Source organism: Saccopteryx leptura, chromosome 1, assembly GCF_036850995.1.
Source record: "Saccopteryx leptura isolate mSacLep1 chromosome 1, mSacLep1_pri_phased_curated, whole genome shotgun sequence".
Lineage (NCBI taxonomy): Eukaryota > Metazoa > Chordata > Mammalia > Chiroptera > Emballonuridae > Saccopteryx > Saccopteryx leptura.
This window is the reverse complement of record NC_089503.1, coordinates 263,451,019-263,477,541: the sequence shown is the minus strand read 5'-3', so window position 1 is coordinate 263,477,541 and position 26,523 is coordinate 263,451,019. Positions and strand designations below refer to the sequence as shown.

General features: G+C 56.6%; 2 protein-coding genes across 7 annotated transcripts in view; both read right to left on the bottom strand.

The window, feature by feature from the left end:
- The window catches only part of DMTN (dematin actin binding protein), a 29,509-nt gene extending 13,041 nt beyond the window's left edge, over nt 1-16,468 (bottom strand). For 2 of the 5 annotated variants that reach the window (XM_066351195.1, XM_066351187.1), the window contains exons 1-2: nt 16,207-16,468; nt 10,659-10,783 (exon numbers count right to left, since the gene is read on the bottom strand). The gene's annotated coding sequence lies outside the window, so the exon portion shown is untranslated. Of the gene's footprint in view, nt 1-10,658; nt 10,784-10,947; nt 11,059-11,822; nt 11,964-16,206 lie in introns of those variants that run through there. The other 3 variants (XM_066351169.1, XM_066351159.1, XM_066351178.1) reach the window with 3 other exon arrangements.
- A 681-nt stretch (nt 16,469-17,149) lies between these two features.
- Nucleotides 17,150-22,445, bottom strand: FGF17 (fibroblast growth factor 17). Of its 2 annotated transcripts, none has more exons than XM_066361089.1 (5): nt 22,411-22,445; nt 22,197-22,233; nt 18,812-18,989; nt 18,512-18,618; nt 17,150-17,437 (listed from the first exon to the last, which is right to left on the bottom strand). In XM_066361089.1, exons 1-5 carry the CDS (start codon nt 22,443-22,445, stop codon nt 17,150-17,152), a joined length of 645 nt encoding a protein of 214 aa, XP_066217186.1. The 2 variants fall into 2 exon arrangements, with proteins under 2 accessions (XP_066217186.1, XP_066217187.1); XM_066361090.1 differs by having other exon boundaries at nt 18,812-18,956.
- Nucleotides 22,446-26,523: the final 4,078 nt, after the last annotated feature.

Genomic DNA, 26,523 nt, shown 5'->3' with positions numbered 1-26,523 from the left:
CCCCCCCCCCACATACTGGTACTGGACACATAATAACCATTCAATGAATGCCTGGCTGAGTTTCCAGTGTGAGGGTGGCAGGGCACTATCTTTCCGTCTGCTGACAATAAGCCATAGAGTGAAGAGAACTGATGCCTACAGAGGTCCAGAAAAGAGGTGGCATAATGTTGTGGTTAAGAGCATGGACTCTGGTTTGACCAGGCAGTGGTGCATTGGATAGAGCATTGACCTGGGACACTGAGGACACCAGTTTTGAAATCCCGAGGTTGTTGGCTTGAGCATGGGATCATAGACATGACCCCATGGTCTCTGGCTAGAGCCCAAAGGTCACTGTCTTGAAACCCAAGGTCACTGGTTTGAGCCCAAGGTCGCTGACTTGAGCAAGGAGTCACTGGCTCAGCTGGAGCTCCTGGTTCAAGGCACGTATGAGAAGCAATCATTGAACAACTAATGTGACTCAACTATGAGTTGATGCTCCTCATCTCTCTCCCTGTCTCTCTTTGTCTCTCTTGCTAAAAAAAAAAAAAAAAAGCCCTGGCCGGTTGGCTCAGTGGTAGAGCATCGGCCTGGCATGCAAGGGGTCCCGGGTTCGATTCCCGGCCAGGGCACACAGGAGAAGCGCCCATCTGCTTCTCCACCCCTCCCCCTCTCCTTCCTCTCTGTCTCTCTCTTCCCCTCCTGCAGCGAGGCTCCATTGGAGCAAAGATGGCCCGGGCGCTGGGGATGGCTCCTTGGCCTCTGCCCCAGGCGCTAGAGTGGCTCTGGTCGCGGCAGAGCGACGCCCCGGAGGGGCAGAGCATCGCCCCCTGGTGGGCGTGCCGGGTGGATCCCGGTCAGGCGCATGTGGGAGTCTGTCTGACTGTCTCTCCCCGTTTCCAGCTTCGGAAAAATACAAAAAAAAAAAAAAAAAAAAAAAAAAAAAATTAAAAATTAAAAAAAAAAAGGGACTCTGGACCCAAAAGAGCCTGGGGGCATGAGTACAAGACTCAGAAGCTGTGTGACCTTGCACAAGTTATTTACCCTCTCTGTGCTTCATGTTTCTCATCTGTAAAATTGTGGATAGTATCATAGGGTTGCTCTGAGTATCTGATAAATTATAACACGTGAAATGCTCAAGACATTCTATGTAGAGTGCTAGCTATTATTATTTCTACCTCCACAAGGACCAAAGAACATTGATGGCTTTTCTGTAGCCTTTCTTTGCGACAGAGGGTTATGAAAAACTGAGGTCACTGGTGCTCCCCATCTTCCCACCCATTACTTTGTCTCAGGACATGCTTCTGCTCACTGTCTCTACCACCAAACCCACCTGCTCGCTGCACCAGCAGCCCTCACTCCCACTTCCCTGCTCTTGCGCATGTCCTTTCACTATTCTCCATCCTCCGCCTTGTCTCCAGGATTCCACCCTCCTTCACGGTCACTCCTAAACCATCCTCCCCTGGGAGGCCTCCCCTGCTATTCTAGTCCTCGGCCTTCTCTGAATTCCAGGGGGACTTAAAAAGAGAACCATGTAACTTCAGTCCTTGATTATATACTGCCTGACATGGGAACTTTTTTTTTTCTAACTATAATGGCTGCTAATTTCTGGAGGGCAAAACAACAATAATAGCTATTATGTTTTGCATGCTCATAATAAGTACTTTAAAAAGATCATTTTGTTTCATCTCCCCAACAACCCTATAAGGTTAGCCCATTTTGCACATGAGAAAACTGAGGCTCAGAGAAGATAAAAACTTGTCTAGAGTCATGGAGCTGGAAATGACTGTACCTTAGGCATTGGCATGATTCAGAGTACCTACTTAGTACTGTGGCAGGTACGTTGTGAGCATATAGCAGTATCTGCCACATTTCTCCAGTCTTTTTGGAATTCTAGAGCCAAGGCTTCTCCAAGACAAGACTCTGGCCATCAGGGTCACACTAGGTATTTGGTACCCAAGAAAAGACTCCATTCCAAAGCTCCATCCTTTCCCTGCCTTATTAGCACTCACTTTGTAATGCTTTTAACTAGGTGTCTGAGGATCAGGTTAAATCCCTAGTACATATACAAGAAACTGTTAGCTCCCTCTCTGTCCTCTTGAATCTTTCTTTTCTTAACAGACATTGTCAATCTAGTTATATACTTGGCCTAGCCCTAGAGGCAAATATTTATTCACCCATCAGTCCATCCATCCATTCACCCATCTATCCATCCATCCATCCATCCATCCATCCTCAATCCATCCATCCATCCTCGATCCATTTATCCATCTAGCCACCCATCCATTCATCCATCCATCCATCCACCTATCCGTCTGTTCATCCATCCATCATCTATCCTTCCATCTACTCATCTATGCATCCAACTACCCATCCATTTTCCCACCACCCAGCCATGTATTGTTTTATCCAGCCATTTACCAAATACTTTCTCAGCACTGACCACAGAGCAGTACTATTGTGATAAGTCCTCTGGATAACACAAAGATGAGTCAAAGGAGCTAGCTGCCCATCCAGAAATGAGGTATGTACATAGATAACTCCCATGCAAGGCAGAAAATTACACGTGCCAGATAAGATAGTGTAAGGGGCTGTGAGAGGTCATAGGAGAGAGGCTTACTTCTGCTGGGGTGTCCAAGGGGAAAACAAAAAAGGTTCCTTAGAGGAGGAGGTATGCAAGGTAGGCCGTGAAGGATGTCCAGTTTGAGATCATGCAAAAATAGAAAAAGGGATTCTTGAAAGAGAAAGCAGCATGAATGAAGGTGAGGACACGGGGAAGCACTGGATCTGTCCGTGGAAGAACATGTATGGCTGAATCCTAGAGTTCATGAGGTTGAGGTATGTTTGGGGCAGGGGGCTGGGGCCAGACTGGAGGCCTTGAACTTAGACTAGGGGCTTTAGTGGGCAACAGGGACCATGGAAGGCTTAGGCACTTGCTTTAAACAAAGAAGTGATAGATTCAAACAGTGGTTTGGGAAAAGGAATCTGGCTGCATCCGGGAGATGGACTGGACAGGAAGAGGCTGTCCAGCGAGAGCCTGGCCAGGAAGCTATAGCAGCAGTTCAGGCGGGGGGGGGGGGGACTGTGAGTGTCTAGACAGGGAGTGGGGCCAAAGGTGGGAAGGGGCAGGTGGGAGATATACCAGAGGCAGAGTGTGCACAACAGATGTGGAGAGCCGTTTGGTCAGGGGAGGGGCAGTTTGCAAGCCTGAGAGACAGGAGAAGGGGAAGCAGTGGGTTCGCTCTGCCAGGTGGCTGAGGTTGAGGTGGGTGCAGTAGGTGAACAGGTGGGAGCTTACAGAGAGAACAGGAGGCTGAGGGAGGCGCAGGCTAGAGATAGAGATTTGGGAGCCATTTGAGCTAGAGATGGTAGTCTGCACATGAGATTGCCAAGGGCTAAGGAGAAATAGTCCTCTGGGGAACAGCCAAGGGCTAGAAGAAATGGAAGGGAGGAGGAAATTAGATGGCCAACTCTTTGAAGGCAGGGAGTATGCCTCGTGATTCTTTATATTTTCAGCAAAGGACCCAACACACAGTCAGTGTACAATAAATACTGAGAGAAAGAATGGAAGTGGGGGTGGGGGGAGGGGCTGAGAAAGAATGTCAAGGGGCCCAGAGTCCAGCCCCCCAGAGAAAGCCAGAGAGTGAAAAGAGTGACAGCTCGCCCTTGTGGGTGTCAAGGTCTGGTGGCCTCTGGGAGCATCTTCAGAGGAAGAGTGAGGCCTCCTTGTTCGGGATTACAGGGAGGGCAGGCCTGCTAGGACCCATGGGGGGTTCTTCCAAGAAATGTGATAGAGGGGCAGGATGGGGCTGGGAAGAGTAACTTTGGAGGAGGCAAGATTAGCTGCAGGGTTTTAAGGAAAGGGGAGACTTGACCATGTCAGCAGGTAGAGGGAAGGATAAAGAGGAAGAGATAAATGGCAGCTGCAGAAGCTGAGTTTCAGCAGGTTGGAGGGGCTGGTCCGCTCCCAGCTGGAACACCAGCTTTGGGAAGGAAACACTTGCTCCCCTGAACGGAGAGGATAGGGTAAGAATCAGGGTACCTGAGTATAGGGGCATTGAGAGGGGTCAATCCCAATTCGGAGGCCTTTATTAAAAGTGAGAGATAAAGGCCCTGGCTAGATAGCTCCGTTGGTTAGAGCATCATCCAGATATGCAGAGGTTGCCAGTTCGATTCCTGGTCAGGGCACATACAGAAACAGATCGATGTTTTTCTCTCTTTTCCTCTCTCTCTAAAATCAAGAAAGAAATGTAAAAGAAATGTGAGAGCTAAGGACCTGTGCAGATCTCACCAGCCAGCTGGCAGAGGTTAAAAAGAGAGGAGAAGGCCCTGGCCGGTTGGCTCAGCAGTGGAGCGTCGGCCTGGTGTGCGGGGGACCCGGGTTCGATTCTCGGCCAGGGCACAGAGGTGCCCACTTGCTTCTCCACCCCCCCCCCCCTCCTTCCTCTCTGTCTCTCTCTTCCCCTCCCGCAGCCAGCTGGGGCTCCACTGGAGCAAAGATGGCCCGGACGCTGGGGATGGCTCCTTGGCCTCTGCCCCAGGCGCTAGAGTGGCTCTGGTCGCAGCTGAGCGACGCCCCGGAGGGGCAGAGCATCGCCCCCTGGTGGGCAGAGCATCACCCCTGGTGGGCGTGCCAGGTGGATCCCGGTCGGGCGCATGTGGGAGTCTGTCTGACTGTCTCTCCCCGTTTCCAGCTTCAGAAAAAAAAAAAAAAAAAAAAAAGGAGCAGAGAAGTTTGCAAGAGTCACAGTGGGCAGTGTGGGTGGCTGAGTAGGTTGGGTAGAATGGATAGCGCCCCTTCTCCTTGGGCTGAAGCTACACCTGGGTGGCCAGGCAAACCCGGTGTGAGAGCACACGGAGTGGAGCCATGACTGTCTGTCGGTGGTAAGTGCGTGCTCAGGCAAGGTGGGGGGGCAGGGGTCCGGGCTGAGCTGCGGAGCAGCTGTTCATGGTCGTGCTCAGGCCAGCTCACACGTGCTCTCTGTCCTACAGCCACAGCCATTCAGAAATGGGGTCCAAAATAATGATTCTCACCAACAGAAACAAACATAACAGAAACTAAGGTATAAATGAAAAAAAAAAAAGATGTTTTTGCTGTGTTCCCTGGCGCCTTCTTTCCCACAGGGGCCTAGCAGGGGCCCACAATGCTATGCCCCCCACCCTCCCACCTCTGTCCTGAATGCCCCCTCATCCCCTCAGCCCCCTGCCCTGGGTCACATTCCTCAGGACCCTCACTTGGGTGCACAGCAGGTATGTTAGAAAGCATGCTGGTAACTTAATATTTTGCTCTTCCGGGGACATTACTTTTTAATTTGGGTTAGTCTCATGGTGTGAGGTATTACTGATGAAATTTTAAGCCAGGAGGGAAAATGTTTTGGGGTGGAGGAGTGTGTGTGTGTGCGTGAGAGAGAGAGAGAGAGAGAGAGAGTTTTCTTGGCTTCTATTAAATCATACCACAAAGGCAACTGCTTAATCCACCCACACGTAGCCCCGCCCCCAAAGCTACCCTCCTCCTAGTCCCCCCCCCCCCCAGCCTCCTCCAACCCCAACCCTCTCTCACGCTGCACACCCCTTGCCCTCCTTAGGTCCCCGTTAGCTCTCCTGGAAGAGGCCATGAGGGCAGACTGCAGCAGGAAAGCCGGGTGGTATGGGAGGAAGGCCAGCCCAGGTGGCGGAAGGGACATCTCAGCTGCCCAAGGTCTGATCAGACAGTGGTGGGCTCTTCATCCTTCCCTGTCTGCCCCACCCACCCGGGCTGTGCTGCCTGCCTTATCTGAGCTGCCAGCCAGCCCCGCCTCACTGGCCAACCTGCATCTCCAGGACCACAGAGCCTCTCAGCTTCCCAAGCAGAGCGATAAGACCTGCCCACCCAACTGGCCGGCTCTTGCTCTAGGTAGGGGCTAACCTGACTGTGACTCTCTGGGCTTGAAATGAAGGCTCAATCAGCAGATCCACAGCCTGGGTCCTTTAGTCCAGCCTCTGCTCCTACCCCAAGCCAGCCACCACTTGCTGTGAGCCAGTCCCTGGGCCAGGGATCGTCAGGCATCCTGACTACATTCACGCAAGCCTGTGCCTTCCCCATTTACAGTGAGGAAACCAAGGGTGAGAGGTTAATGTGCTGAAGGCCACCGGAATAGAAGCCAGGCTGGAATTCCTACCCACTCAGGATCAATGAATACTCTTTTCAATGGCTCCCCAACGATCCCACTTGATCTGAACTTGGGATCCCATGTGTTAACCTCATCCAGTGGAGCCACTCAGAATCCTGCTCACTGGCCTGGCCTGGGGACATGGAGCAGGGAGGCTGGGGGACTTGGGCTCGCCCCACCAGGCTGGGGCAGCTGAGGTACTGACAGTGAATGAGTTATGAAATGCAGCCAGCTGTCCAGCTGTCCAAGTGGGCTGGGCTCAGTGTGGGCAGGCACTCTGCCCTCCCCTTTTCCTCCCGTTTCATTCACAGTGTGGCTGCGATCTTCGCTCCCGCCTGGCTCTTCCTGCTTTTCTTTCCTTTTTTTTTTTTCCACTTTCTTCATCCTTCCTCCGTTTGTTTCCCTTTCACCTTCTCCCGCTCCTGGCCCCACCTCCACAGTTACTGTGGCAACAACTCAATGCCAGAAATAAAGGCAGGATCCAGTTTGGTCACCAGTTCCCAAAACAGCTTTCCAGGGGAAGGACTGGTGGGCGTGGACCATCAGGAGCTTGAGGATGAGTCTGTTGGGAGGAGGCATGCCCCCCCAAGAAGACCTGGTGTGAGCAGGAGGAGGCCCCTCCTCTGGGTCAGCAGTTCATCAGAGCACCTCTTACCTCCCCAAGCATGAGGCCTGGGCCCTTTCTAAGACTGGTGAAGCCCTCACTCTCCTCTTCTCTCATACTCTCCTTCACCCCCCCCCCCCTTTTTAAAGCCCTGTCCCATCTGTTGGGACTAGGGTTGGGGTTCCTTTAATGCCAACACTCTACAGGACCCTCTCATGCTCTGGGAAGCACTAGTCAGGAGCAGTTGGGCCCAGAATCTGGGTTCTGGTCTGAGCAGGTCTGACAAGGGCCTTGTCCACTCACTTGGCTCCTCCTGATGACGTCAGGACTGAGCGCAGGCCCCCCTCCTCCCCTCCTACCTTACACACTAGGCACTATTCGTCGTCTCTTAGCTCTCTCACTTGGGTTCCTGTATTCTCTATATATCCTCCCTCTGAGGAGCCCCTCTTTCTGTGTGCCCCCTCAGGCCCTCAGGCTTGCTCTGTTCTCAGCATGTTCCTGCTCTGGCCTCTACTTATAGTGAGTCCCATGGGTGAACCGTGGTATCATTTATACAAGCTGGACCCACAGGGCTGGGGAGATGCAAGGGTCTTGCACCCCAAACCCAGCCTTCTAAATTATGGGCCATCCCTACTCTTGTCTTTACACACACACATGAGCTCTGAACAAGGAATTTTTACAGACTGCACCCCCAGGTCGACAGCCCGCCCCGGTGTTCCACACGTGGCCCCAGAGAGGCCGGCAGCCCCGAGGTGAGGCTCCCCTGTGGCACAGGCAGCAGAGCCCATGCTGAGACGCAGCTGCAGAACTCATGCACCTGCTTGCAAGAGCATACTCCCACTCTCCCAGAGAGGCCCCCACACAGTGACACGGCGCCGCTGACACCCACAGTACCACCCACCGGTCCTCTTCTCCACATCCACTTACCCCACGTGCTGACACCCCTCCCCAAGCCGGCACATGTACAGCATGCACAGAGCCCTCGACCTTTACCCACCCCCGGGGGGGGTTCCCATGCCACCCTTTGCCAAAGCACAACTGCTTCCATCTCCTAGACCTGCCGCAGCTCTCCCGGCAACATGGTCCCCTGGGAGGAGACACCAGGTGCACCTGCCAGGGAAAAGGCACTTGGCCTGTTAGTCTGAGGCAGGGCAGAGTTAGCAGGGGCACCACCGGACTCTGGGGGGCCTGCCTGTCTGCTCAGCTCCCAGCACCTTTGAGCACATTGACAGCCAGCACCAGAGAGAGCTGGGGTCAGGCCTGCGGCCACACCCTGCCTCCCAACCTCATTCTCGTTTGGCCCTCACTCAGTCTGGCCAGCCAAGGGCTAGAAAGGGCCTCCCCAGGGCCCTCACCCAGGGAGCACACATCAATAGCATTTAGGCCTCCATGTCAACTGCCCCCCTCCAGAATATCTGTGGAGTGGGAGGAAGGCTGCCAGCGCTTTCTCTCCCTTCTCAGTTGTTCAGCAAAGAGGGAACAGCACCCCTTCCCACCCTGGGCTCTATCCCCCATCACCTGGACTTCTGGCCCACACACTAGGTGACAGGGGCACTGGGGTGACAGCATGGAACACCCCAACCCCTCCTCCTTACATCAGAAGGTAGTTTAATCAGATCAAACCCAGTGAGTTCCAGGGTGTGGAAACGGACCAGTCTCCCACGGAACAACGGGCCCCAGCTGACCGTCCTGAGGGCTCCCTGCCACCACCCAGAGCCTCTCTCCCAGGCTGGTGTTGTGGCCCAAAGTGCCCACAAAGGGGAAGAGAGTGGGAGACCCCGCCACCTACCTGTTCCCAGACACTCAGCCCCAGGGCAGGGCAGGGACAGGCGCAGGCCCAGCTCCCAGGCAGCCGCTGTGCTCTGAGCCTAGGTAGCAGGCTTCTCTCTCTTCCTGGAGCCCAGCTATGCTTTCCCAGAGCACAGACACAGGATAAAGCTGGCTGGGGGGTGGTGGTGGGATAGCTAAAGAAGGAGACTCACCCTCCTGGGCCCCCACCTACATTTCCCCAACTCTGCACCTCCACAAGCCTGCAGCTTGGATCCCTGAGCCGAGCTGGGGAGTCTTGTCTGGTAGGCGCAGGCCGCTGGCTCCCCTGCACCCGCACTCCCCACCTCCCCACCTCCAGCTGATAGCGTGTGACCAGCCCAGGGTGTGTTTGTGCATGTCTGCTCTTCCACCTCGCTGGCCTCTTCATCATAGCTCAATCCATCTCAAACAAGAGGAGCATTAAGCCGGCATCATGACAAAGCAGAATCGGAAGCAGACCGGGCCAGCTGCTGGCCTTTTTCCCCTTCCCACACCCCAGCCCAGCAACACTCATGCTCACACACACACACACACACACACACACACACAGCCCCTCGAGCCTCCTCACAGACAGCCAGGCACTAAGTCCAGGGTGGGACAGGGCTCTACTGATAACCCAGGGGTGACAACATCTGGTTTCTCCAAGCAGCTCTATTTCCTACTCAGCATCTAACAGCAGCCAGAGGCCTCTGGGATCCCTGCCTCCCTAGGCCGATAAAGGGCATGGATGCTGAGGGCTAGGGTTGTGGGCACAGATGCCAGAATTGATCACCCAGGATTAACCCGCTCCCGAGGGGGACGGATGGTAAGATGGGGAAAAGCAGGGCTTCAGCAGGAGAGACTGGGTTAGCCCTTTGGCAACCGAGTCCCCTCGGAACTGCACCAGAGCACAGCAGTGGTGGTGTGAGCGACAAGAACTCCATTTCTTGCCAGGACAACTTCATCAAAAGGGAACTTCCTGCCAGGTGACGCCCAGGTCCCAGCACAGAATTGCAGGGACATGCTCCCCCGCTCTCTGGGAAGACCTCCACCACTCCAGCACCCTCTCTCTGGCTGTGGTTTCCTCTGGGTTCAGAGCAGAGCCCAGTTCATTTGTGACCCTCAGAGGAAGGCAGGGTAGGGAGCCCAGCCAGCTGACCTTGGCCCTGGCCTCCTCTCCACCTCTGCCTGGAAGACCTGCCTACCTAGGCAGCCCTTGCCGTTGTCCTGGTAACTACTGCCCACAGCTGGTCAGCTGATTTATCAGCTGTCCCTTGGGGAAATCTAGAAACTAGGGAGCAGACTCTGAGTGGAAAATTACAAGGAAGGGTCTTGAGGGGGACAAGTGAGAATGTACCCCGGGGCCTTTTTCCCTAAGAAGAGAGGACAGGAGGGACAGGTAGGACAGGAGATCTGTGTCTGGGTTAGTGGAAGGCAGAGAAGGACGAATCCTGATGGATGGGCTCCAGAAAGAGAGGAGAAATGAAGGCAGGTAGCTGAGTGGTGAGGAAGAGCAGGCCCAGCTGCTGTGCGTGGGGCAGGAGAGGCCCTGTGGAAAGGTATGAGCAAGCTGGGGGGAGGAAACAGGATTCACCCAGCCGAGAAGAAATAGCCAGGACATGATATGAGAGGGTGCACCTTTGAGGCCATCTCCTTGGAGGAGGGGAACCAGGCTTTTCTGGGGAGCCAGCCTGGCTTCCAGGGCCTCTCTGCCCTCTCTCCTCCTGCCCACTCCACCCTTACGCCCTGGCCCCACCCCAGACCTGCACAGCCTTTCGCCCCCCTCTGGACACCAAGTGCCAGACGCTTTTAAGCCTCAGCCTTCAGGACGGCTTCTCTCCTACCTCGGGCCTCCCCCCCCCCCCCCCCCCCCGCTCTCGCTCCCCCCCCCCACGTCCCACCCCAGGAGGTCTGTCGCCCAATGCAAGGGGCCCAAAGGTAAGACTGGGACGAGCTGCTGGAGGTACTGCTGGGAGAAGCTGTGGACTGGGCCTGGAGTGAGGCGGCTGGTGAGGAATGGGTAACAGTCTCTGGCCAGGGAGGAGGGGAGCATTCTCCTCAGGGAAACAAGCATGTTGAATGGGGGGGGGGTCAAGGGGAAGGAAGGGAAGTGCAGGGTGCATGGGGAGGGTTCTCAGTACCTTCAAGGGCCTGGGGCGTGGGGCAGGAGCACAGCAGCTTCCTCAGTGACATACACCTCCATCCCTCGGCACATCTCCTCTCCGCCTCCCGTTGCCAAGACAACCTGCCGGCTCAGCTGAGGAGGCTGCGGGGAGGGGGGAGGAGGTAGCTGGTGGTTCCTATTGCTTGTTCTTCAGTGATGGAGGGAGGAGGCCTGAGGTTGGCCTCTGTGCTGGGGTGGGTGGGGGAGCTTCAGGAGCCAGGGCTCCCACCCAGCCCCACCACTGCCCCCTTCCCTCTTCCACAAACCTCCTGGGGTGGCCTCAGGACAACCCTAATGCAGGGCTAGATAGCAGGCCTGCCTTGGGGAAGGAGGCAGTCCTAGGCAGTGTCTCCCATTCCAGAAAGCCAAGCACGGAGCTGAGAAAGAGCAATAGGTACAAGGGAGGGACAGGCTATCCTGAAGGGTCAGAGGGAGGCTTCCAGCCAGAAGGAGAGGCCCTGGGCAAGGCTGGGGCAGCCATGCGGCTTTGGGCCCAGAAGGCTGACCCATCTGATATCTGCTTTCCCTGAATGCTTCCTCCTGGTCCCCTCATTCCCTTGGACCTACAGGAAGGTCAGAGCCTGGGCCAGTGCTCTTCCATTCCCACTGGCCCCAGCTCCGTAGGAATGTCCCTCCGCTGGTAGAGCCACCTTGGGCAGGAACACTTCAGCCAGCCAGGTCTGGAGCCAAGGGGACTGCAGAGTTAGGGCTCCCTCTGTCGACCCGAGGCACGGTAGCTGTCAAGGTCACTTCTTGAGTGATCCTGGTATGTGCAGTTTTGGTGTGTGTGTGTGTGTGTGTGTGTGTGTGTGTGTGTGTGCACGCGCATGCACGCGCAGTGTCCAAAGGGCAGTCAGGACAGCCATGTTCCACCTCTACTTTCCTCTGGTTGCATCTTACAGATACTCTGCTTCCTCTGCCCCCCACCCCCCCCCCCCGCTCCTGGGAAGGCCCCAGGCTCCCCAGGGGCAGCTGCATGGTCCTCCCCCATTGCTTGCCTGCCTCCCGTCAGGCAGGGATGAGGGAGGAGGCAAAAATCTCCCCCAGAAGCAGGCAACACTGAAGAGCAGGTGCCTGTTAGCCAGGCCCCAGGGCGGGTTTCTTGGCCAGACCTGCAAGGCTGGTGACCGGACTAGCATACCTTTAAGCTCAGGAGAGCCTGAGACCTTGAGGATGGGTACGTGAGTCCACAGCAGGGGCTGAAGCTCCTGCCCCTCCCGGACAGGTGGTCCCAGGCCCAGTACACCTAGTTCTTGACTTCTTTCCCCAGCAAGGTCACTGGTACTAAATGTCCTGACTGAACTCTGGCCCTGCCCCCTGCCCCCTCTGCAAGGCCTGTGCAGTCAGCTCTCTGTCTCACTCCAGTGCCCCTCGCCCCACCCCATGCATGAACCTGCCGGGAGGGGCAGCACCAGAGATGCCCCCCTGTGCCTGTGCTGTCTAACCATTAACTCCCCGAGAGGCTGAACAGGGACCCGAGCACCTGAGGAGACGGGCAAGTGACGAGAACTGTACCAGAGGACGAGGAGGAAGGAGAAAGGCCTAGAAGAGACCCTTTCTCATCAGAGTTTAGAAACCACGTCCCCCTACCTCCAATCACCAGACCCTCTGTCTCCTGGACCCCAGGAGGCTGACACCAAACCAGCCTTTCCCCCAAACCCGGACTGAACAACAGCATCTGCTCACTGCCCTTCCCAAAGCCCCTCACCACCGCCTCCCTGACGAAGCATAAAGACAAGACTCTCCGGAGGGTGACCCATGCACTTCTGCTACTGCTCTACGCAAACTCTCAGCACTGGCTTGACCAACCACCTGCTCACCTTCCCCTGAACACAGCTCACGGTTTCCTGCCTCCAGGCCTTTCTTCCCACGCCATTTTCACTCCCTTGTTTTCCCCTTGCGCACCTTCCCTGCTCTGAAATCCTGCTTCTTCTTAAAGATCATGCAAACTCCAGCCCTTCCCAGCTGCCCCACCCCATGCACTCTCCCACAGAGCCCTCCGTGCCTGGATGGGGAGTGAACAGCTCACTCTGGGTGTTGAGGACAGGACAGGATCTAGACTGTAGGTCTCACTGCCTGTGGCCGCGGGTGATTAAACACGGCTGCATTTACACACACCCACACACTACATGGGAATAGTCTTAGCCTGTAAATAAGGGGTTCCATGAGAGCATGCCTCGTGTACTGCCTGGCACATTGCCAGAGCTCTGGGCCCATTTGTGTCATTATTTCCCATTGCTCTTATCTCTTTTCTCCTTCTTTTAGGATGTACCAAATGCTGCTTTGCTGTTTTAGATGTGTGAAAGAGATTTCTAAAAGTCCCAAGAAAAAAACTGCCTTTTTATGGGTTTATCACCCAATTAAATTTCAAGTGTCTTGACAGGTTGACAGAGGATGATGCAATATCTTGTCCATCTTTGTAATTAACTGAAGGGCTAAACCATGCTTGTACACTGTAGGGAATAGACAAATACTTGGATTAACTGCTTAGGACCCCTCCCTACCCCAGTCTACCGAAGGGTGGAGGGTAAAGGCCAGATGCTGGCTTCTCATCCTGCCACTTTAAGGGACTGCAGGGTGCTGGGGCAATATGGCCTTTCTGGGACTTCTGATGATTTATTCCCTCAATAAATGCTTACTCTGTGTAATGTACTGTGCTGGGTACTGGGGGGGGGGGGGCGTGGCAGCAAGGACGGACTATTCCTATATCTGAGGCACTTGTTACCTAGCAGATCCATGACACAGCATAAGTAAGTACAGTTTGGACCAGCTGTGCTATGTGCCAGAGGGCAAGGGCAAGGGCTGTGCAGCCAGGAGCCCAGCACATGGGGACTGACACTCCCCGGGAGAATGGGAAAGTGCAGGGGGCAGACAAGATGGCTACAGTCTGGACATGCAGGCTTTCTGGAGGAGAGCATGCTGGGCCGTGGGGACCTCATGAACAAAGACAGACATGTGTGCTTGCTGTAGGGCAAGGGTTGTAGTTTTGCCAGCGTTCTTGAAGAGCAGTTGTAGGGATGGGGCTGGGAAGGGCCTTCAGTGAGGATTGTCCAGGAGCCTTGAAAACCATGCTAAGTTTGCTAGTGATCATGTGACATGGACAGAGCTGAACAAACTGTGACGTTCTGAAGTAGGGGTGGGTGGTGGCATCAGAAGGCAGAAAGGCCATTCAGAAAGCTTGGCCGTGATTGAGACATCCCAGTGAGGTCTGGCAATGGTGTTCCAGAGTTTGGAAGAGAATGGAGTCATGGGTAAGGGGGTGAGAGTTGAGATGCTGGGCTGCTCAGAGAGAGACAGCCTGAAGATCAGGAAAGAAGAGAATGGCAAGAATCTCGGGCAATGTGTCTAGGAAGGGGAGAGCTGCTGGACGTCTTCATGAAGAGGAGAGAGAAGACCCAGAGAAGGAGAGACAAGAGAATGAAGAAAGACAGCCTACACTGGGCCAAGGCAGGGAAGAGCTTCACAAAGGGTGGACATGCAGGTCTGAGGCAGGGCTTTGGGCTTGGTGACTGGAAAGTCATTGCCATTGGAGTCGGGGGGACAGGGCTCAAAGTAGAAGCCAGCTTGCATTGACTAAAGAGTGGATTCCCCCTCTGGCTCCCTGCTTTAGCTCTTCCCGCCTCTTCTGGCTGTTGAGAGGACAGGACAGGGAAGGGAGATCAATATGGAGGCTATTCTTAGCTAGGGGTTCTTGGTAACCTTAAACAGCCATAGGATCTGAGGCATGCTGCTGCCACCTCCCTCCACCTTGTCACATCTTCCCTGAGATGGACAGATTCGTCTTGCCCTGTCTTCCCCTGCTCTGTTCCCCCCCCCCACCCCACTCCCATCTCAATCTGCACTCTTGCTTAAAACCTTCAGGGGCACACAGAAGCAACCAGGGTGTTGTAGCCACCTGTGGGCGGTCTGAGTCCCGGCAGCCTCCTACCTAGCACACGGTCCTGATTAGAGATCCACTCCTCTTACCGCTCCTTATTAGCATCTTTGAAATCACCAGTTCAGAGCTGAACAGACTTCCCCAGAGTACCAAGAGGCACCCCGTGTGATAGAGCCGGTCTCTGCAGAGGCACTCAGTAGCGTGGTGAGCCAGGGACTCAGGGCTACAAGCAGGTGTGAGACTTGCCAGGCCCGGGCTTGGGGTGGGGCAGGGGCGCTCTCTGACACGGCACAAACCTCCAAGCTGCCTTCCCTCCCTCACTGTTCCCCAATTTGTCCCTCTCGGCCAGGTCTCACTTCAACAAGCAAGAAAGGAAACAGTGCGGGCTTTCTGGAGCTGGCCCCCAGAGGCCTGTCTGTGCTGGGGAGGTCAAAGAGAGAGCGGGAGGGGCTGAGAAAGGCACAGAAGAAAGCAAAGGCAAGACAAAGGGCCCGGTCCACCTTTGAAGCTGTCTCTAACCCAAGGCAGGAAAGGTGGGGGTGGGTCTGAGAGCCCAGCTTGGCTTGGGGGAGGCAGTCCAGAGTGTTAAAGAATGTTTCAAATTCCTTCGGAAATCAGAGGGATTGTAAGAGCTGCCCCTCCCCAACACACTTTCTTCACAGCCCCCTCACCCAGCCCCCCAAATCCAGTCCTCCACACCTGGGGGCCCCAACCCTTTGTCCTCAGGTAATTGCTGGGCGTTGCCCCCGAGTTTAAAATCCCATTGATCTCACCAGTTATCAGCTGTGGCTACAGACCACCCTTCCTATACACCCCACAGAAAATGACCCCCAACACGTCCCCCCCCCCCCTCCCGCAGTCTTTGCAAGGATTAAGGTTCTTTGTGACTGGGGAGGAGAGAGAAAAGGGACCTGGTGGAAAGCAATTATGACAAACTAGAGGGAGAATGTCCCAGGGCCTGGGGACCTCCCTCTTGGCTGGGGCTGTCGACACTGCCCAGGATGGGGGTGTCAGATGGGGCTCCAGTCCTCACCAGGGGAGAGGTGACTGACCCCTCCCCGCCTTACCCACTTAACGTATGGTTTCTCTCTCCTCCCATTTGGACTAAATCAGGCCCTGCCACAACTCCCCATTCTGGCCTTATTTTTAGGCCATTCTTGGGAGAAGCGATGTCTTTCATCCTTTCTCTCTCTCTCTCTCTCTCTCTCTCTCTCTCTCTCTCTCCTTCCATAATCCCCTTCCCCGAAGTATTCTCAGAAAGGAGGGAAGCAGACAGAAGAAGACAGGGTTTAGGGAGGGCGTCTCCCCTGAGCACAGTCGGGTCGGGAGAGAGCCCCGCAGGCAGGGCCTCCCCTTGCCAAGATTAAACACCAGCGCGAAGGGCCAAAGCGGCAGGTTTTATGGCCTCTGAGTTCCATCCCTGCCAAGAGCACCTGGGGGCGTCTGGGAAAGCCCACCGGAGACGCTCGGGTGGGGGAGGGCCGCCCCCCTCGGTCCCCTCCCCCAGACCTCGGCCGCGGCCTCTGAGAGCCCCCTCAGGTGTGCCCCCGCTGTCTGCGGCGGACCTAGGAGGAGAGGGGACGCTTTCTCGTCCTCGTTACCCCTTCCGATCGTCCGCGCCCTCCTCCCCCGCTCCGACCCTCCTCACCGGAGAAAAGCAATCCTTATGCAGGCTAGGCGGCTTCAGCTGCCGGGGCGCCGGGCCTCTTGCCCGGCCGGCCGCCCCGCCCCGCCCGCCGGCCCGAGGCGCGGCCCCAGGGTGCGGGTTCTCTGCGCCCCAACAGGTAGCACGGGACGCGCCCGGGGAGCCACGAAACCCGAGCCCGGAGGGAGGGGCGGCCCCGCGCCGGGCGAGGGTGCGGGCTCGCCGGCCGCCCAGGCCTGCTGCGGCCCCTCGGGGACGCCCCGCCCCGCGCCGCCCTGCACCTGCCCGTCCCGCCTGGGCGCTGCGCGTCCCCGCGCCTCTCCGGGAAGCCAGTTCGTTACCAGGGGGGTTTTGGAGCTGGATCCCTCAAACCCAAGCCCCCTTCAGATCACCCGTTTTCAGAAAAATGGTTTTATTCTGGGGCTGGGAGCTGGAGGTGGAGGTGCTGGCCTGGGTAATGGAATGTGAAGAACCCTGTTTGTGTTTTTTTTCTCCCCTTTTCTTTTTTTCCTGAAACAAAAACGAAAGTCCCTTCCTACAGTCTGGCCAGGAGGAGCTTGGAGGCTGGGGACAGACTGAGACACTGGGAGCAGAATTTGAGAAGAGCTGCCTCTCCTATGGCCGTGTCTGCAAGGCCTTGAATCTGCTGACCTTGCCCCTCGGTTCAGTGAGTCTGCATCCAGGGGCCACTACAGCTCCTCCCCTGGGGTCTGCCCCACCCCCGGGGCCTGTCCAGTGTGGAGTCCAGGAAGCAGCCCGGAGGCCCAGCACTGGTTGACACCAGTCCAGCCCCCTCTCCAGCTTGGGTCTCTGATGCTTCTTGGTCCTCAAGGCCCTCTGGGGGGGCTCTGGCTTCCCTCCCTCCGCCCTAGCCCCATTTTGGGATTAGAAAGAGAAGGGGATGGGAAGGCTGGTGAGGGGCAGCTGCCCCTCCCTGTGTCCCTGACTATGTCAGGGGCCTCCGAGTGCGCCTGGTCCGGCGGGTGGGTACTGAGCCCACAAACTCGAACTGCTTCTGCCTCTCGACCTGGTTTGGAAAGGGCAGGTGGCCCTCATAGAGGCGCTTGATGAAGTGAGCCTCTCGCTGGTTCTGGCGGCTGCGGGAGGCCTTGCGGGGCCGCCCCTGGCGCGTGAAGGCCATGAACCAGCCCTCGTGCCGCGCGTTCTGGAAGGCCGTGTAGTTGTTTTCCAGTACAATCTCCGTGAACACGCAGTCTTTGCTTTTCCCGCTGGGCTGCGGGGGAGGAAGGAGAGGAGGGAGGTTTGTCCCCCACCCTACTGGGCTTATCTGCCTATGTGCCTAGGTTAAGACTGAGGAGGGGCTGGGAGCCCAAGGATTTCTGCCAAGTGAGAGGATCCCTTGTTGGAGACAAAAAGGTGAGAGAAAGGAACAAGCTTTGCTTGGAGTCAGATCTGGACTTAAATGCAGGCTTGTCATTTGGAAGTTGTACACTTTGAACAAGTTATTTAGCCACAATGAGCTTCAGTTATACCGAGATGTGGCATAAAGAGCTAGGTAATTGTGTGGTCCCCTGCAGAACCAGTGGACACTGGTATAGGAGGACAGTCCTCAGACTGGGCGAGTGGCGCTGCTGGGTGGAGGGAAGGAGGCACCAGGCTCTGATGAAAAGAAGGGGCAAATGTTGAGACACTGCCTGTGTTAAGGGCCACACAGGCACCCCTCTGACCCTTCAGATAGCCCTGACACGTGCCCATGTTTTACAGATGAGGAGCCTGAAGCTTGACAGAGGTAAACAAATATTTGGTGAGAATAGCCTGAACCGGAAGCCAGGACTGACCAATAAAATTCTCCCTGCACAACAGTGCTGAGTAGGAGGTTACTTAGTGAGCAATGACACTGTAGGTAGCTACACTAGGACATGGAGACACTAGCAGGCAGTCAGCCTGCATCTTGCTGGTTGGATGCCGTGGAGTCCACTGACCCTGGGGGAGCTCCTGACCCTGAATGAATGCCTACTTTCAACCCTGATTAGCAACACTGATTAGCACTTAACCCTCGACACAGGGGCTGCAACATCATGTAGGTGCCAAAATTCTTACTGATGCTGGAAATACTGTATGAATCTGAGCCAAGGCCCCTGTGAGTCAGTCAGTGTCCTCAGAGTGTGTGCAGACCCAGAGGGACTCATTGAAATGGAGAACACAGAAAGTGACAATGGCCAATGAGAGCAGAGGAGCCATGGTTCTGGGTCACACCGGCCCACAAAGGGCAGTGGGATGTTGGTGGGCCCTGGGTGCCCGCCCCGGTAGGATCCAGCCAGGCGTCCGCTCTGTCCTTGGGCCTCACCTTCCCGATGAGCTTGCCCCTCTTGTTCATACAGATGTATTTCTCGCTCTCAGCCCCCTTGATGCGTACCCGGCTTCCAAAGGTGTCTGTCTCCACTATGAGCTTGGCTGTGATGGAGGAGGGAGAGAGAGACCTCTGTCCATGAGTGTTGCCAGTCCAGGGGGTGGCACAGGTCCCCCAACCAGCCTGGCCTCTAAACTCAGGTGGGAAGCATGGGGAGGCCCTGACACGAGCTCTGGGGATGAACCAGGTGAAGCTAGCCAAGGGTGTGGGTGGCCTCAGGTGAGGGCTGGGGCTCACCAAACTTGTTGCCGTCCTCAGCAGTGGCGGAGATACGACGCCCGGTGACCTGCACATGCTTGCCGCTGGTCCGGCTGTAGAGCTGGTACTCACGGATCTGCCGCCTGCTCAGCTGGTCGGTCATGGCACCCTGGTCCCTCACGTACTGGTTAAAATTAGGAGACGGGTGATTCTCCCCCTTTGCGGTTACCAAGGGAAAAATAGTGTCAATTTGCTTTGGGTGATACCACCACTGGTCCATCCAGGGGAGAGGGGTGCAGACGTGAGTGTGTTGAGGTGAAGGGTGAGGGAGGCATATGGCCACGGCCTTCTCAGGCCAGTGGGTGGCCAGTCATGACCTCTTGTCTTCTTGTCCAGCTACAGCAGAAAATTGGTGGCTGCCAGGCTTGGGGGCCCTTGGTGATAAGAGTGCAACTTGGAATCATGACTCTGGGAGCTGGAGGGAACCTTCAGAGTTCTGGATTCTCATCCCCATATTCTATGTTGAAGGTGCCCAGGTGACACAGCTAGAGACAGAATCCGTGTCCTGCCGTTAGCATTGGAGCTTGTCACCTCTCCAGCATTCTGGGGGCTTGGCTCTCCCTGTCAGCCAGGACAACTGGATATTTCCTCCATCGTCCCCATGAACCTCGAAGGCCTGTCCCCAGCACATGTGCACACACATGCACGCACAGCAGCTGGTCTGCTGACGTCACCGGAGAGCACACACACATGCGCGCATACAGGCACACACAGCAGCCGGTCTGTTGGCGTCACCGGAGAGCACACACACATGCGCGCATACAGGCACACACAGCAGCTGGTCTGCTGGCGTCACCGGAGAGCACACACACATGCGCGCACACATGCACGCACAGCAGCCGGTCTGTTGGCGTCACCGGAGAGCACACACACATGCGCGCGCACATGCACGCACAGCAGCCGGTCTGCTGGCGTCACCGGAGAGCACACACACATGCGCGCGCACATGCACGCACAGCAGCCGGTCTGCTGGAGTCACCGGAGAGCACACACACATGCGCGCGCACATGCACGCACAGCAGCCGGTCTGCTGGAGTCACCGGAGAGCACACACACATGCGCACATACATGCACGCACAGCAGCTGGTCTGCTGGCGTCACCGGAGAGCATTATGGAGGCTCTGAGACCTGTGTCTCTAGGCTTCTGCAGGGCCCCTGGAAGTCTATCTTTATAGCACGTAGAATTATGAGCTATGCTCAGCTCCCCTGGCCCTCCCCCTGGGTGTTCAAGGCCCTTAGAGAAGCCAGACCCCCTTCCAGATCTCCCTCCTGTATGGGTGAGACACTTCCTTAGTGCAGGGAGGTGAAGGCAGCTGCGAGAGGTGCTATCAGCAGTGGCCCAAGGGCTCCTCCTGCAAGGCCACCTGCCTGTGCCACAATGTAACAGAGTCTTGCAGCCAGTGATGCCACCACCCACCCACTTCTCCTCTTTTCTGGGGCAGGGCGGGGCGGAGGGAAGGCTCTTTGCACCTACACACCTCCTTACCCATCTGCAACACTGAGCTGGAGAAAGACCAAGTCCTGGCCTCTCTCTCCAGCAAGGTGCAACCGGTGTGACATTTCCCAGGTGTGAACACAGCCTCGGCTCTAACACTAACATGTTTCTCCACCTGCAGCCTGTGGCCTGTGCTAGGACGGCCTTTCCCTGTCCCCAGTCCCTAAGTCCAACCATCTGGACAGAGCTAGACCTAGATCAGCATCCTGGAGGGAGGGGTGGGAAGTGTTGTCCTGGGGAAGGGGAGGTGAGGGAGCAGCTGGAGGCTGCAGGGGAACCTGCTGGAGGTTAACCCTTCGTGTATCACTGCTCATTTCAGACTTCAGCTCATTCACAGGCCAGGAGCCTCACCAGGACCCCAGCCTAGGAGACCCTGACCCATCCCATGCCCCTCCCTGGAAAAATCTCACATTCGGGGTGGAGAACCTGCCTCCTTGCCAAGGGGTGGGGTCCACCTATCCCCAGTCCCAGCCGCCTGGCCCAGGTTCAGGCCCTCCGCCCTTCCTGGCCGACAGCCTCCTCCTGGCTGTCTGTTTCAGGTCAGGAGCAGAGAGGGCCCCCCCAAAGCCCCCTCCTCTCGTCGTCCCCCTTCAAGCCCTGCACAAAAGCAGGCCCACGCCCCCCCCCCCCCACAGCCCACAGCCCACAAGTCGCTCTCCCCGCGGGACCTTGCCTGTCCCTTTCATGTTCCCGCTGCGGGGGGACCTCCCCTTCCACTGCTGCAGACAGCTGCTTGTCAGCCAGCCCCTCAAGCATGGCTGTGGTCTGGCCCCCCCTCCAAGGGGGGCGAGGGGGCACTTCAAGGGGGAAAGGACAGCTTTGCCACCTTCCCAAATCCTGAATGGGGCCTCAGCCAGGCCATAAACGCCAGGCCAGCCACACCATTGTGCTAATTCCCCTTCCAGAACAGGTTGGGCCCACCCCTAGCCCCCTCCAGGCCAGGCTGGGGGGCTTTCTTCTCGTTCTCCCTGGATGTGTGAAGCAAAAGGCCTGGAATGGGGGCTTGAGCAAAAGGGGGAAGGAAAAGGGGGGTGTTTCTCTCTCTCCCACCCCCCCACTGCTTCAAAGGCAGCCCCTTTCCCTCTCCCAGAGAAAAGGCATTTACCTTCAAAAAAAGTCCCCACTGGATATGAAGAGAAGCGGCCTCTGGCCTGGGAAAGCCAAGCGCTTTCCCCAGCGCGGTTCTGGACCAGTGCATTTTAATAGCTGCACTTTTATGGAGGATCACAAAAAAGGACCAAGCCATGCGCCGGGGCCGGGGCTGGGGCTGGGGGTGGGTGGGCATGGGGGGGTGGGCTTGGGTGGGGGAAGCATGGAGAAGCAAACCCTGAATCTTGCCTCAGACAAACTCTTTGGGCTTGACCTCATTGCCTGTAGGTGAGGAGTCATGGCCTTGGCTGGGCTTGCGGACTGCTTGCGTGATGCCCCAGAACAGCGCCCCCCAGGACATCCGTGTTGGTGGCAGTGGGGTTGTGATGGAATACACAGGTGGTTTTGCACGGAAACCTGTCCTTCCAGGTACAAGCTTCACCTGAGTCATCACCTCCACCCTTTTCCAGCCACTCCTGGCTCTAGCTAGCCCTTAATCTGTGATGCCCCTGCACTCAGCCTTGGAGGTGAGCCAGTGTGGAGGGATGGAGAGAGAGGCAGAGACCCCAGGGGAAGTAGGGGGGGGTCACGGGAGGGAGGGCAGCTGAAAACACAGTCAGTCCCCAAACCTGCAATAGCCCCTTCTACCCACCCCAAAGGCTGACCCCTTCAAAACTCAGAGAGGCCAGAACCTGCCTCTGTCCAGCGAAAGGAGATGGCCCCATCCCTCTCTGGGTGGGGCTGGAGAGTTGGGAGAAGCTAGCGGGGCAGGTTGCCTACCTGAGTTTGACAGCAGAGAATCAGTAGCTGCAGGCACCTGTGTGGGGACCAGAGAGAGCCAGGTGTGGGTGCCAGCAGCCAGCCCAGGGTGCACCCAGCACCTGTCCCGCCCACACCCTGCCCCACACACCAGTCTGTGTGGGAGTCCCGGTAAGATTAGGGCTCCCGAGCCTGGAGATGAACAAAACTCCAGTTGGAGAGGCCATGCACTTACAGAGTGAAGTTGGGCAGCAGACGGGCGGCTTCCATCCTGGAGAGGTTTCTTGGGGCAGCTGCCCCCCTGCCCCCAAACTCAGGAGATGTGGGCAGCCCCCAGGGGTAGAGTCCCAGAGAAGCCAAGGTCTCTTCAAGTCACAGATTTTCAGGGGGGAGAGGAGGAGAGAGAAGAGAGGAGGAGGAGGAGAGAGAAGAGAGAGGAGGAGGGATGGAGGAGGGGGAGGAGGGCGTAATTGGGAGACTGAGGTGTGAGGTGTCCACCTTCCTGGCCAGTGAGACTGCAAAGCAGCCGCTGCTGGGGCTGCCAACCTCTCTGGGCTACCAAGTGCAGAGAATGGGGCTGCTGGAGCCTTCGCAGTACAAGGCTGGCCCTGTGGTCTCCCCAGTTATTCCGACCCTCACAGACCCTGGAGGGAGGGCCCCTCCTCCCCTCTCTAAGCCAGCTTGCTTCTCCTGCCCCCGGGCTTGGTGCCCACCTCCCCAAGGGTGAGCAGCAAGGATCTTTCTGGGGTCTCTGGGTCTGGCTGGGGCAGAAATTCCCAGAAGCAGTCTTAAAAGGAGGAGCCACCCCGCGGGGGGCAGGAGGTGGGCTTGGCCGGAGCTGCGCTGCTTCCATCCTCTGTCGCTCCTGGATCCCCCCTCTCTGATAGCTGGCCACCAGGAAGGAGGGGTTAAGACTGTCCTGACTGGCAGCAAACAATGGGTGCAATAGCTTGGGGGCCAGGGCAGGGAGGAAGGGGCAGCTAGGGTTGTGAGAGACCCTTGTGGAGTCTCCAGAGCTGGCCCGAGGTTAGGACAGAAGAGCTGGCTGCATTGGGGCTTGGCTATCTCCTCTGAGAGATGGGGACAGGAATGCCCCAGGATGTCGGAGGACCCAAAGCGATAACTGTACTTAGTGGACATCAAGAGGTCTCTGTTCTGGGCCTCATTCGCCATCCCCCCAGGGCAGCAGCCAATCCTGGAACCTCTGAGGACCTCTGCCCCATGTCCCCTAGCAGCTGCCTGGGATGCAGTGCCACCCGCCTCTTCACATGACCTCTAGTCCCACACCACTCTGTACCAGGCCAGCTATTACCCCGTTCTGCAGATGAGAAAACAGGTACACTGACTGGTAATTAGCTCAGAATGACCCAGCTAGTGAATGGTGGAACCAGGTTTCCAAAGTCCACACTGTAGCCCTGGGTAGCTTAGCTGGTTGGAGGATCATCCCCATATGACAGGGTTGTGGGTTAGATCCCCGATCGGGGCATGTACAAGAATCAACCAATGAACGCATAAATCAGTGGAACAACAGGTTGATGTTCCTCTCTCTCCTTTTCTGTCTCTCTAAAACAATAACAACACCACCCAACCCTACAAAGTCCATGCTCTTTCTGTTTTGCATGGGTTGTGACTGGGCCTTTGTGCTGTTCCATACCCTCAGGGCCTGCACAGCCTAGGACATGCTGATGGGTCTAGGAATCGGTTCCTTCCCTACAAAAGGTGGACGATCCTGGGAGAGCGCTGAGGGAAAGTCTTCCTGCACTCAGGAAGCAGAACTCACACCTCAGCGTGGCTCCCTGGGCGTCTCTGTGCCCCCCAGGATGGGAAGAGGAGGAAAATGCTGGGTTTGGACTTATTTACCTAAGAGATGAGTGGGAAGGCAAAGCTCTCACCGCCAGGCCTCCTTCTCGCCTTCCCGAGCTCCAGCAATACACAAAGCTGTCTGCCATCCCTCCCCCAACACAGAGCGGGACACCTCTGCCTTGTCCACTGCGGCACCTGGCTCCCAGCCTGGGCCCTCCCCACGCTGCCTACAGGGGCTAGGCCAGTTGAGCCTGAGGTGGCCTGGTGAGGGCGGTGGTCTCCCCCACACCTCCATAATTGGGGGAGTCCAGGGTTGGAATCAAATGGAAAGAATGTCAAAACCAGAAGCGATCTTAGAGATTCTTCATTATTTGTCAGTGAGGGTCTCATGGCCGATTAGTGGCAGGCTGGGACGAGGCACGGGTGCCCCGGTCCCTACTCCAGGTCGGCTGTTCTCAGAGCCCATCCCTGCCTGACCACCTCTGCTTTTGCCCAGCAGAGCCTTCTGCACATTTCCCTTCTCCACATCCCTCCCACCATGTGTGGCCCCGTTTAAACTCCCTCTTCCATACACATTCCCCTAATAGACCTCTCTGCTGCCCTTTGTGCTGGCTCTGGCTTCTGGGCACCTGTGACCTGCTGCCCACGTCCCCACCAACCCCCAGCTCTCAGTTAGGGTATGAAAGGCTACCTTCTCCTGACCTTTATCCTGGGGTCACAGGTATGAGCAGAGATGCAAGGAGGAGATAGGTCAGGCTTGGGATTGGGGGTAGGGGTGCCAGCGGAGTACAGAGGTGCCACGAGGAGAGGCAGGTTTGGGGTATTCCACCTGACGCTATCTGGGCACAAGACCTCTGAGCCTGAGTGCCTGGTTTCTATCAGTGGGGGAAGGGCCTGTCATCCCTGGCCAGCCCCTAGCCTGGTCTGGGTCCCCATTATAACAGATGCCAGCAGTCAAGCTTGGCCTTGGGTCTCAGCCAGGGGACTGATGTCAGGGGGCTCTGGGGCATGGCCTGTTTCATGGTGTGACATCTTCTGCTCCTTGTCCCTTCCCATTCCACACCTGCAAGCTTGGCTTTTGAATTCAGCTGGCTCCTTGACCACAGGAAAGGCCAGGGGTGGGCCCCAAGTGGGGAGGCAGCATGGAGGGTGGTCCAGGCCTGGCTGTTACAGGCTGTGTGACCGTGGCAATTCCATTTGCTCCTCTGGTCTGTAACTTCCCAATTTATAAAAAGGAATGACTACTGTTGATGCTGTCAAAACTGCCACGGAGTCAACTGAGATGGACAATCCCTGGGAAGTGTCAACCACCCCCACAAGAATGGGGGGAGTCGACAGAGACCTCTTATGTGGTCTAACCTCAGTTTACCTAAACTTTGACTTTCTCCCTTGACCAGAGGGAGGAAAGGAGAAGGATTGGGCTCATAATCACTTATGGGTGTGTGTGTGTGTGTGTGTGGGAGGTGATGACATGAGAAGTGGCCTGGGCTGCATAGTGGTTAATCCCCACCCCCTAGTGACAAGTTTGATACCCCCCAACTGGGCTGTCTCACACCTGCTCCTAAAAGCCCAGCTGGTGCAGACAGAGCTCACAGAGCCCACCTGCAGACCTGCCACTTGTCACCACCTGCTTTGACCCCAGCCCACACTTTTCCTGCTGAGAAACAGAAGAGCTAGGGGTGAGGTAGGGGGAGGGCAGAGGACAACTCAGCAGTGCAGGTTAGACCCTATCTATCTACCTGCCCATGCTGGGAAGTCAAGTTAGCAACCTTGTAGCTGCTGAGTGCCCTATGTGCAGGCCCATGGCCCAGCCAGAGCTGGGGCACCTGCCTGGGGTTGGCCCAGGGGAGAAGTGCCTGCAGAAATGTATGCTTTGCGGGAACCACGTCTGTGCCAACCGTCCCAGGGCATTCCTGACTTGGCTCTAACTCCTGCTCTCCCTTTCTGAGACATTCACACCTGCACCCACTGCCTTCTGTCCCTCGCTCTCGCCCAGAGTGGTTAAAAACCACGGCTCTGGGGCCCAAGTACCTGGGAGTGAATCCTGGCTCCTCCACTAGCTGTGTGACCTTGGGGGCAAGTGTTTGACCTCTCTGTGCTTCACTCTCCATATCTGTGAAACTAGGCTAATAACAGCCACCTCAAGGCATGGTTGAGGATGAAAGGCGTGAGTGCATGGAAGACACTCAGGTGGCACCCGGCTGTGTCATCCCTGCTACCACTGCAGCCTCTTTCCTGGCCAGACCTCCACACTGGCTCTGCCGCGGACCCCTTGCACTGTCCCCGCTCCTAGGATGGTCTTGCCAGCTCCTCGCTCGGTTTCAGCTGGCTGTCCCTATCCTGTCAACTGCTTCCTCTGAGAAACCTTCTCAGATCTCCTAAAAAGTACTTTTCACCCTGGAAACTTGCCTGTTCTACCTCCTCCAAAGCACTTGAAAGTAACTGAAATTGTGCTGGCCTTTGTTTCCACAGGCTGCAGGGGACTTGTGGGCGAGGAACTTGTCTGGTCCACCTGCATCACTGGAGCAGGGAGCCATGGTGAGCC

Bases quoted from the DNA above. Each gene is read 5' to 3' on its own strand.
- FGF17 (XM_066361089.1), bottom strand. From the start codon at position 22,445: ATGGAAGCCGCCCGTCTGCTGCCCAACTTCACTCT. The intron at 18,619-18,811 runs GTGAGCCCCAGC...CCTCCATCACAG, and splicing joins TGAGGACGGCAACAAGTTTG to CCAAGCTCATAGTGGAGACA. The intron at 17,438-18,511 runs GTGAGGCCCAAG...CCTCCCCCGCAG, and splicing joins GGGGCAAGCTCATCGGGAAG to CCCAGCGGGAAAAGCAAAGA.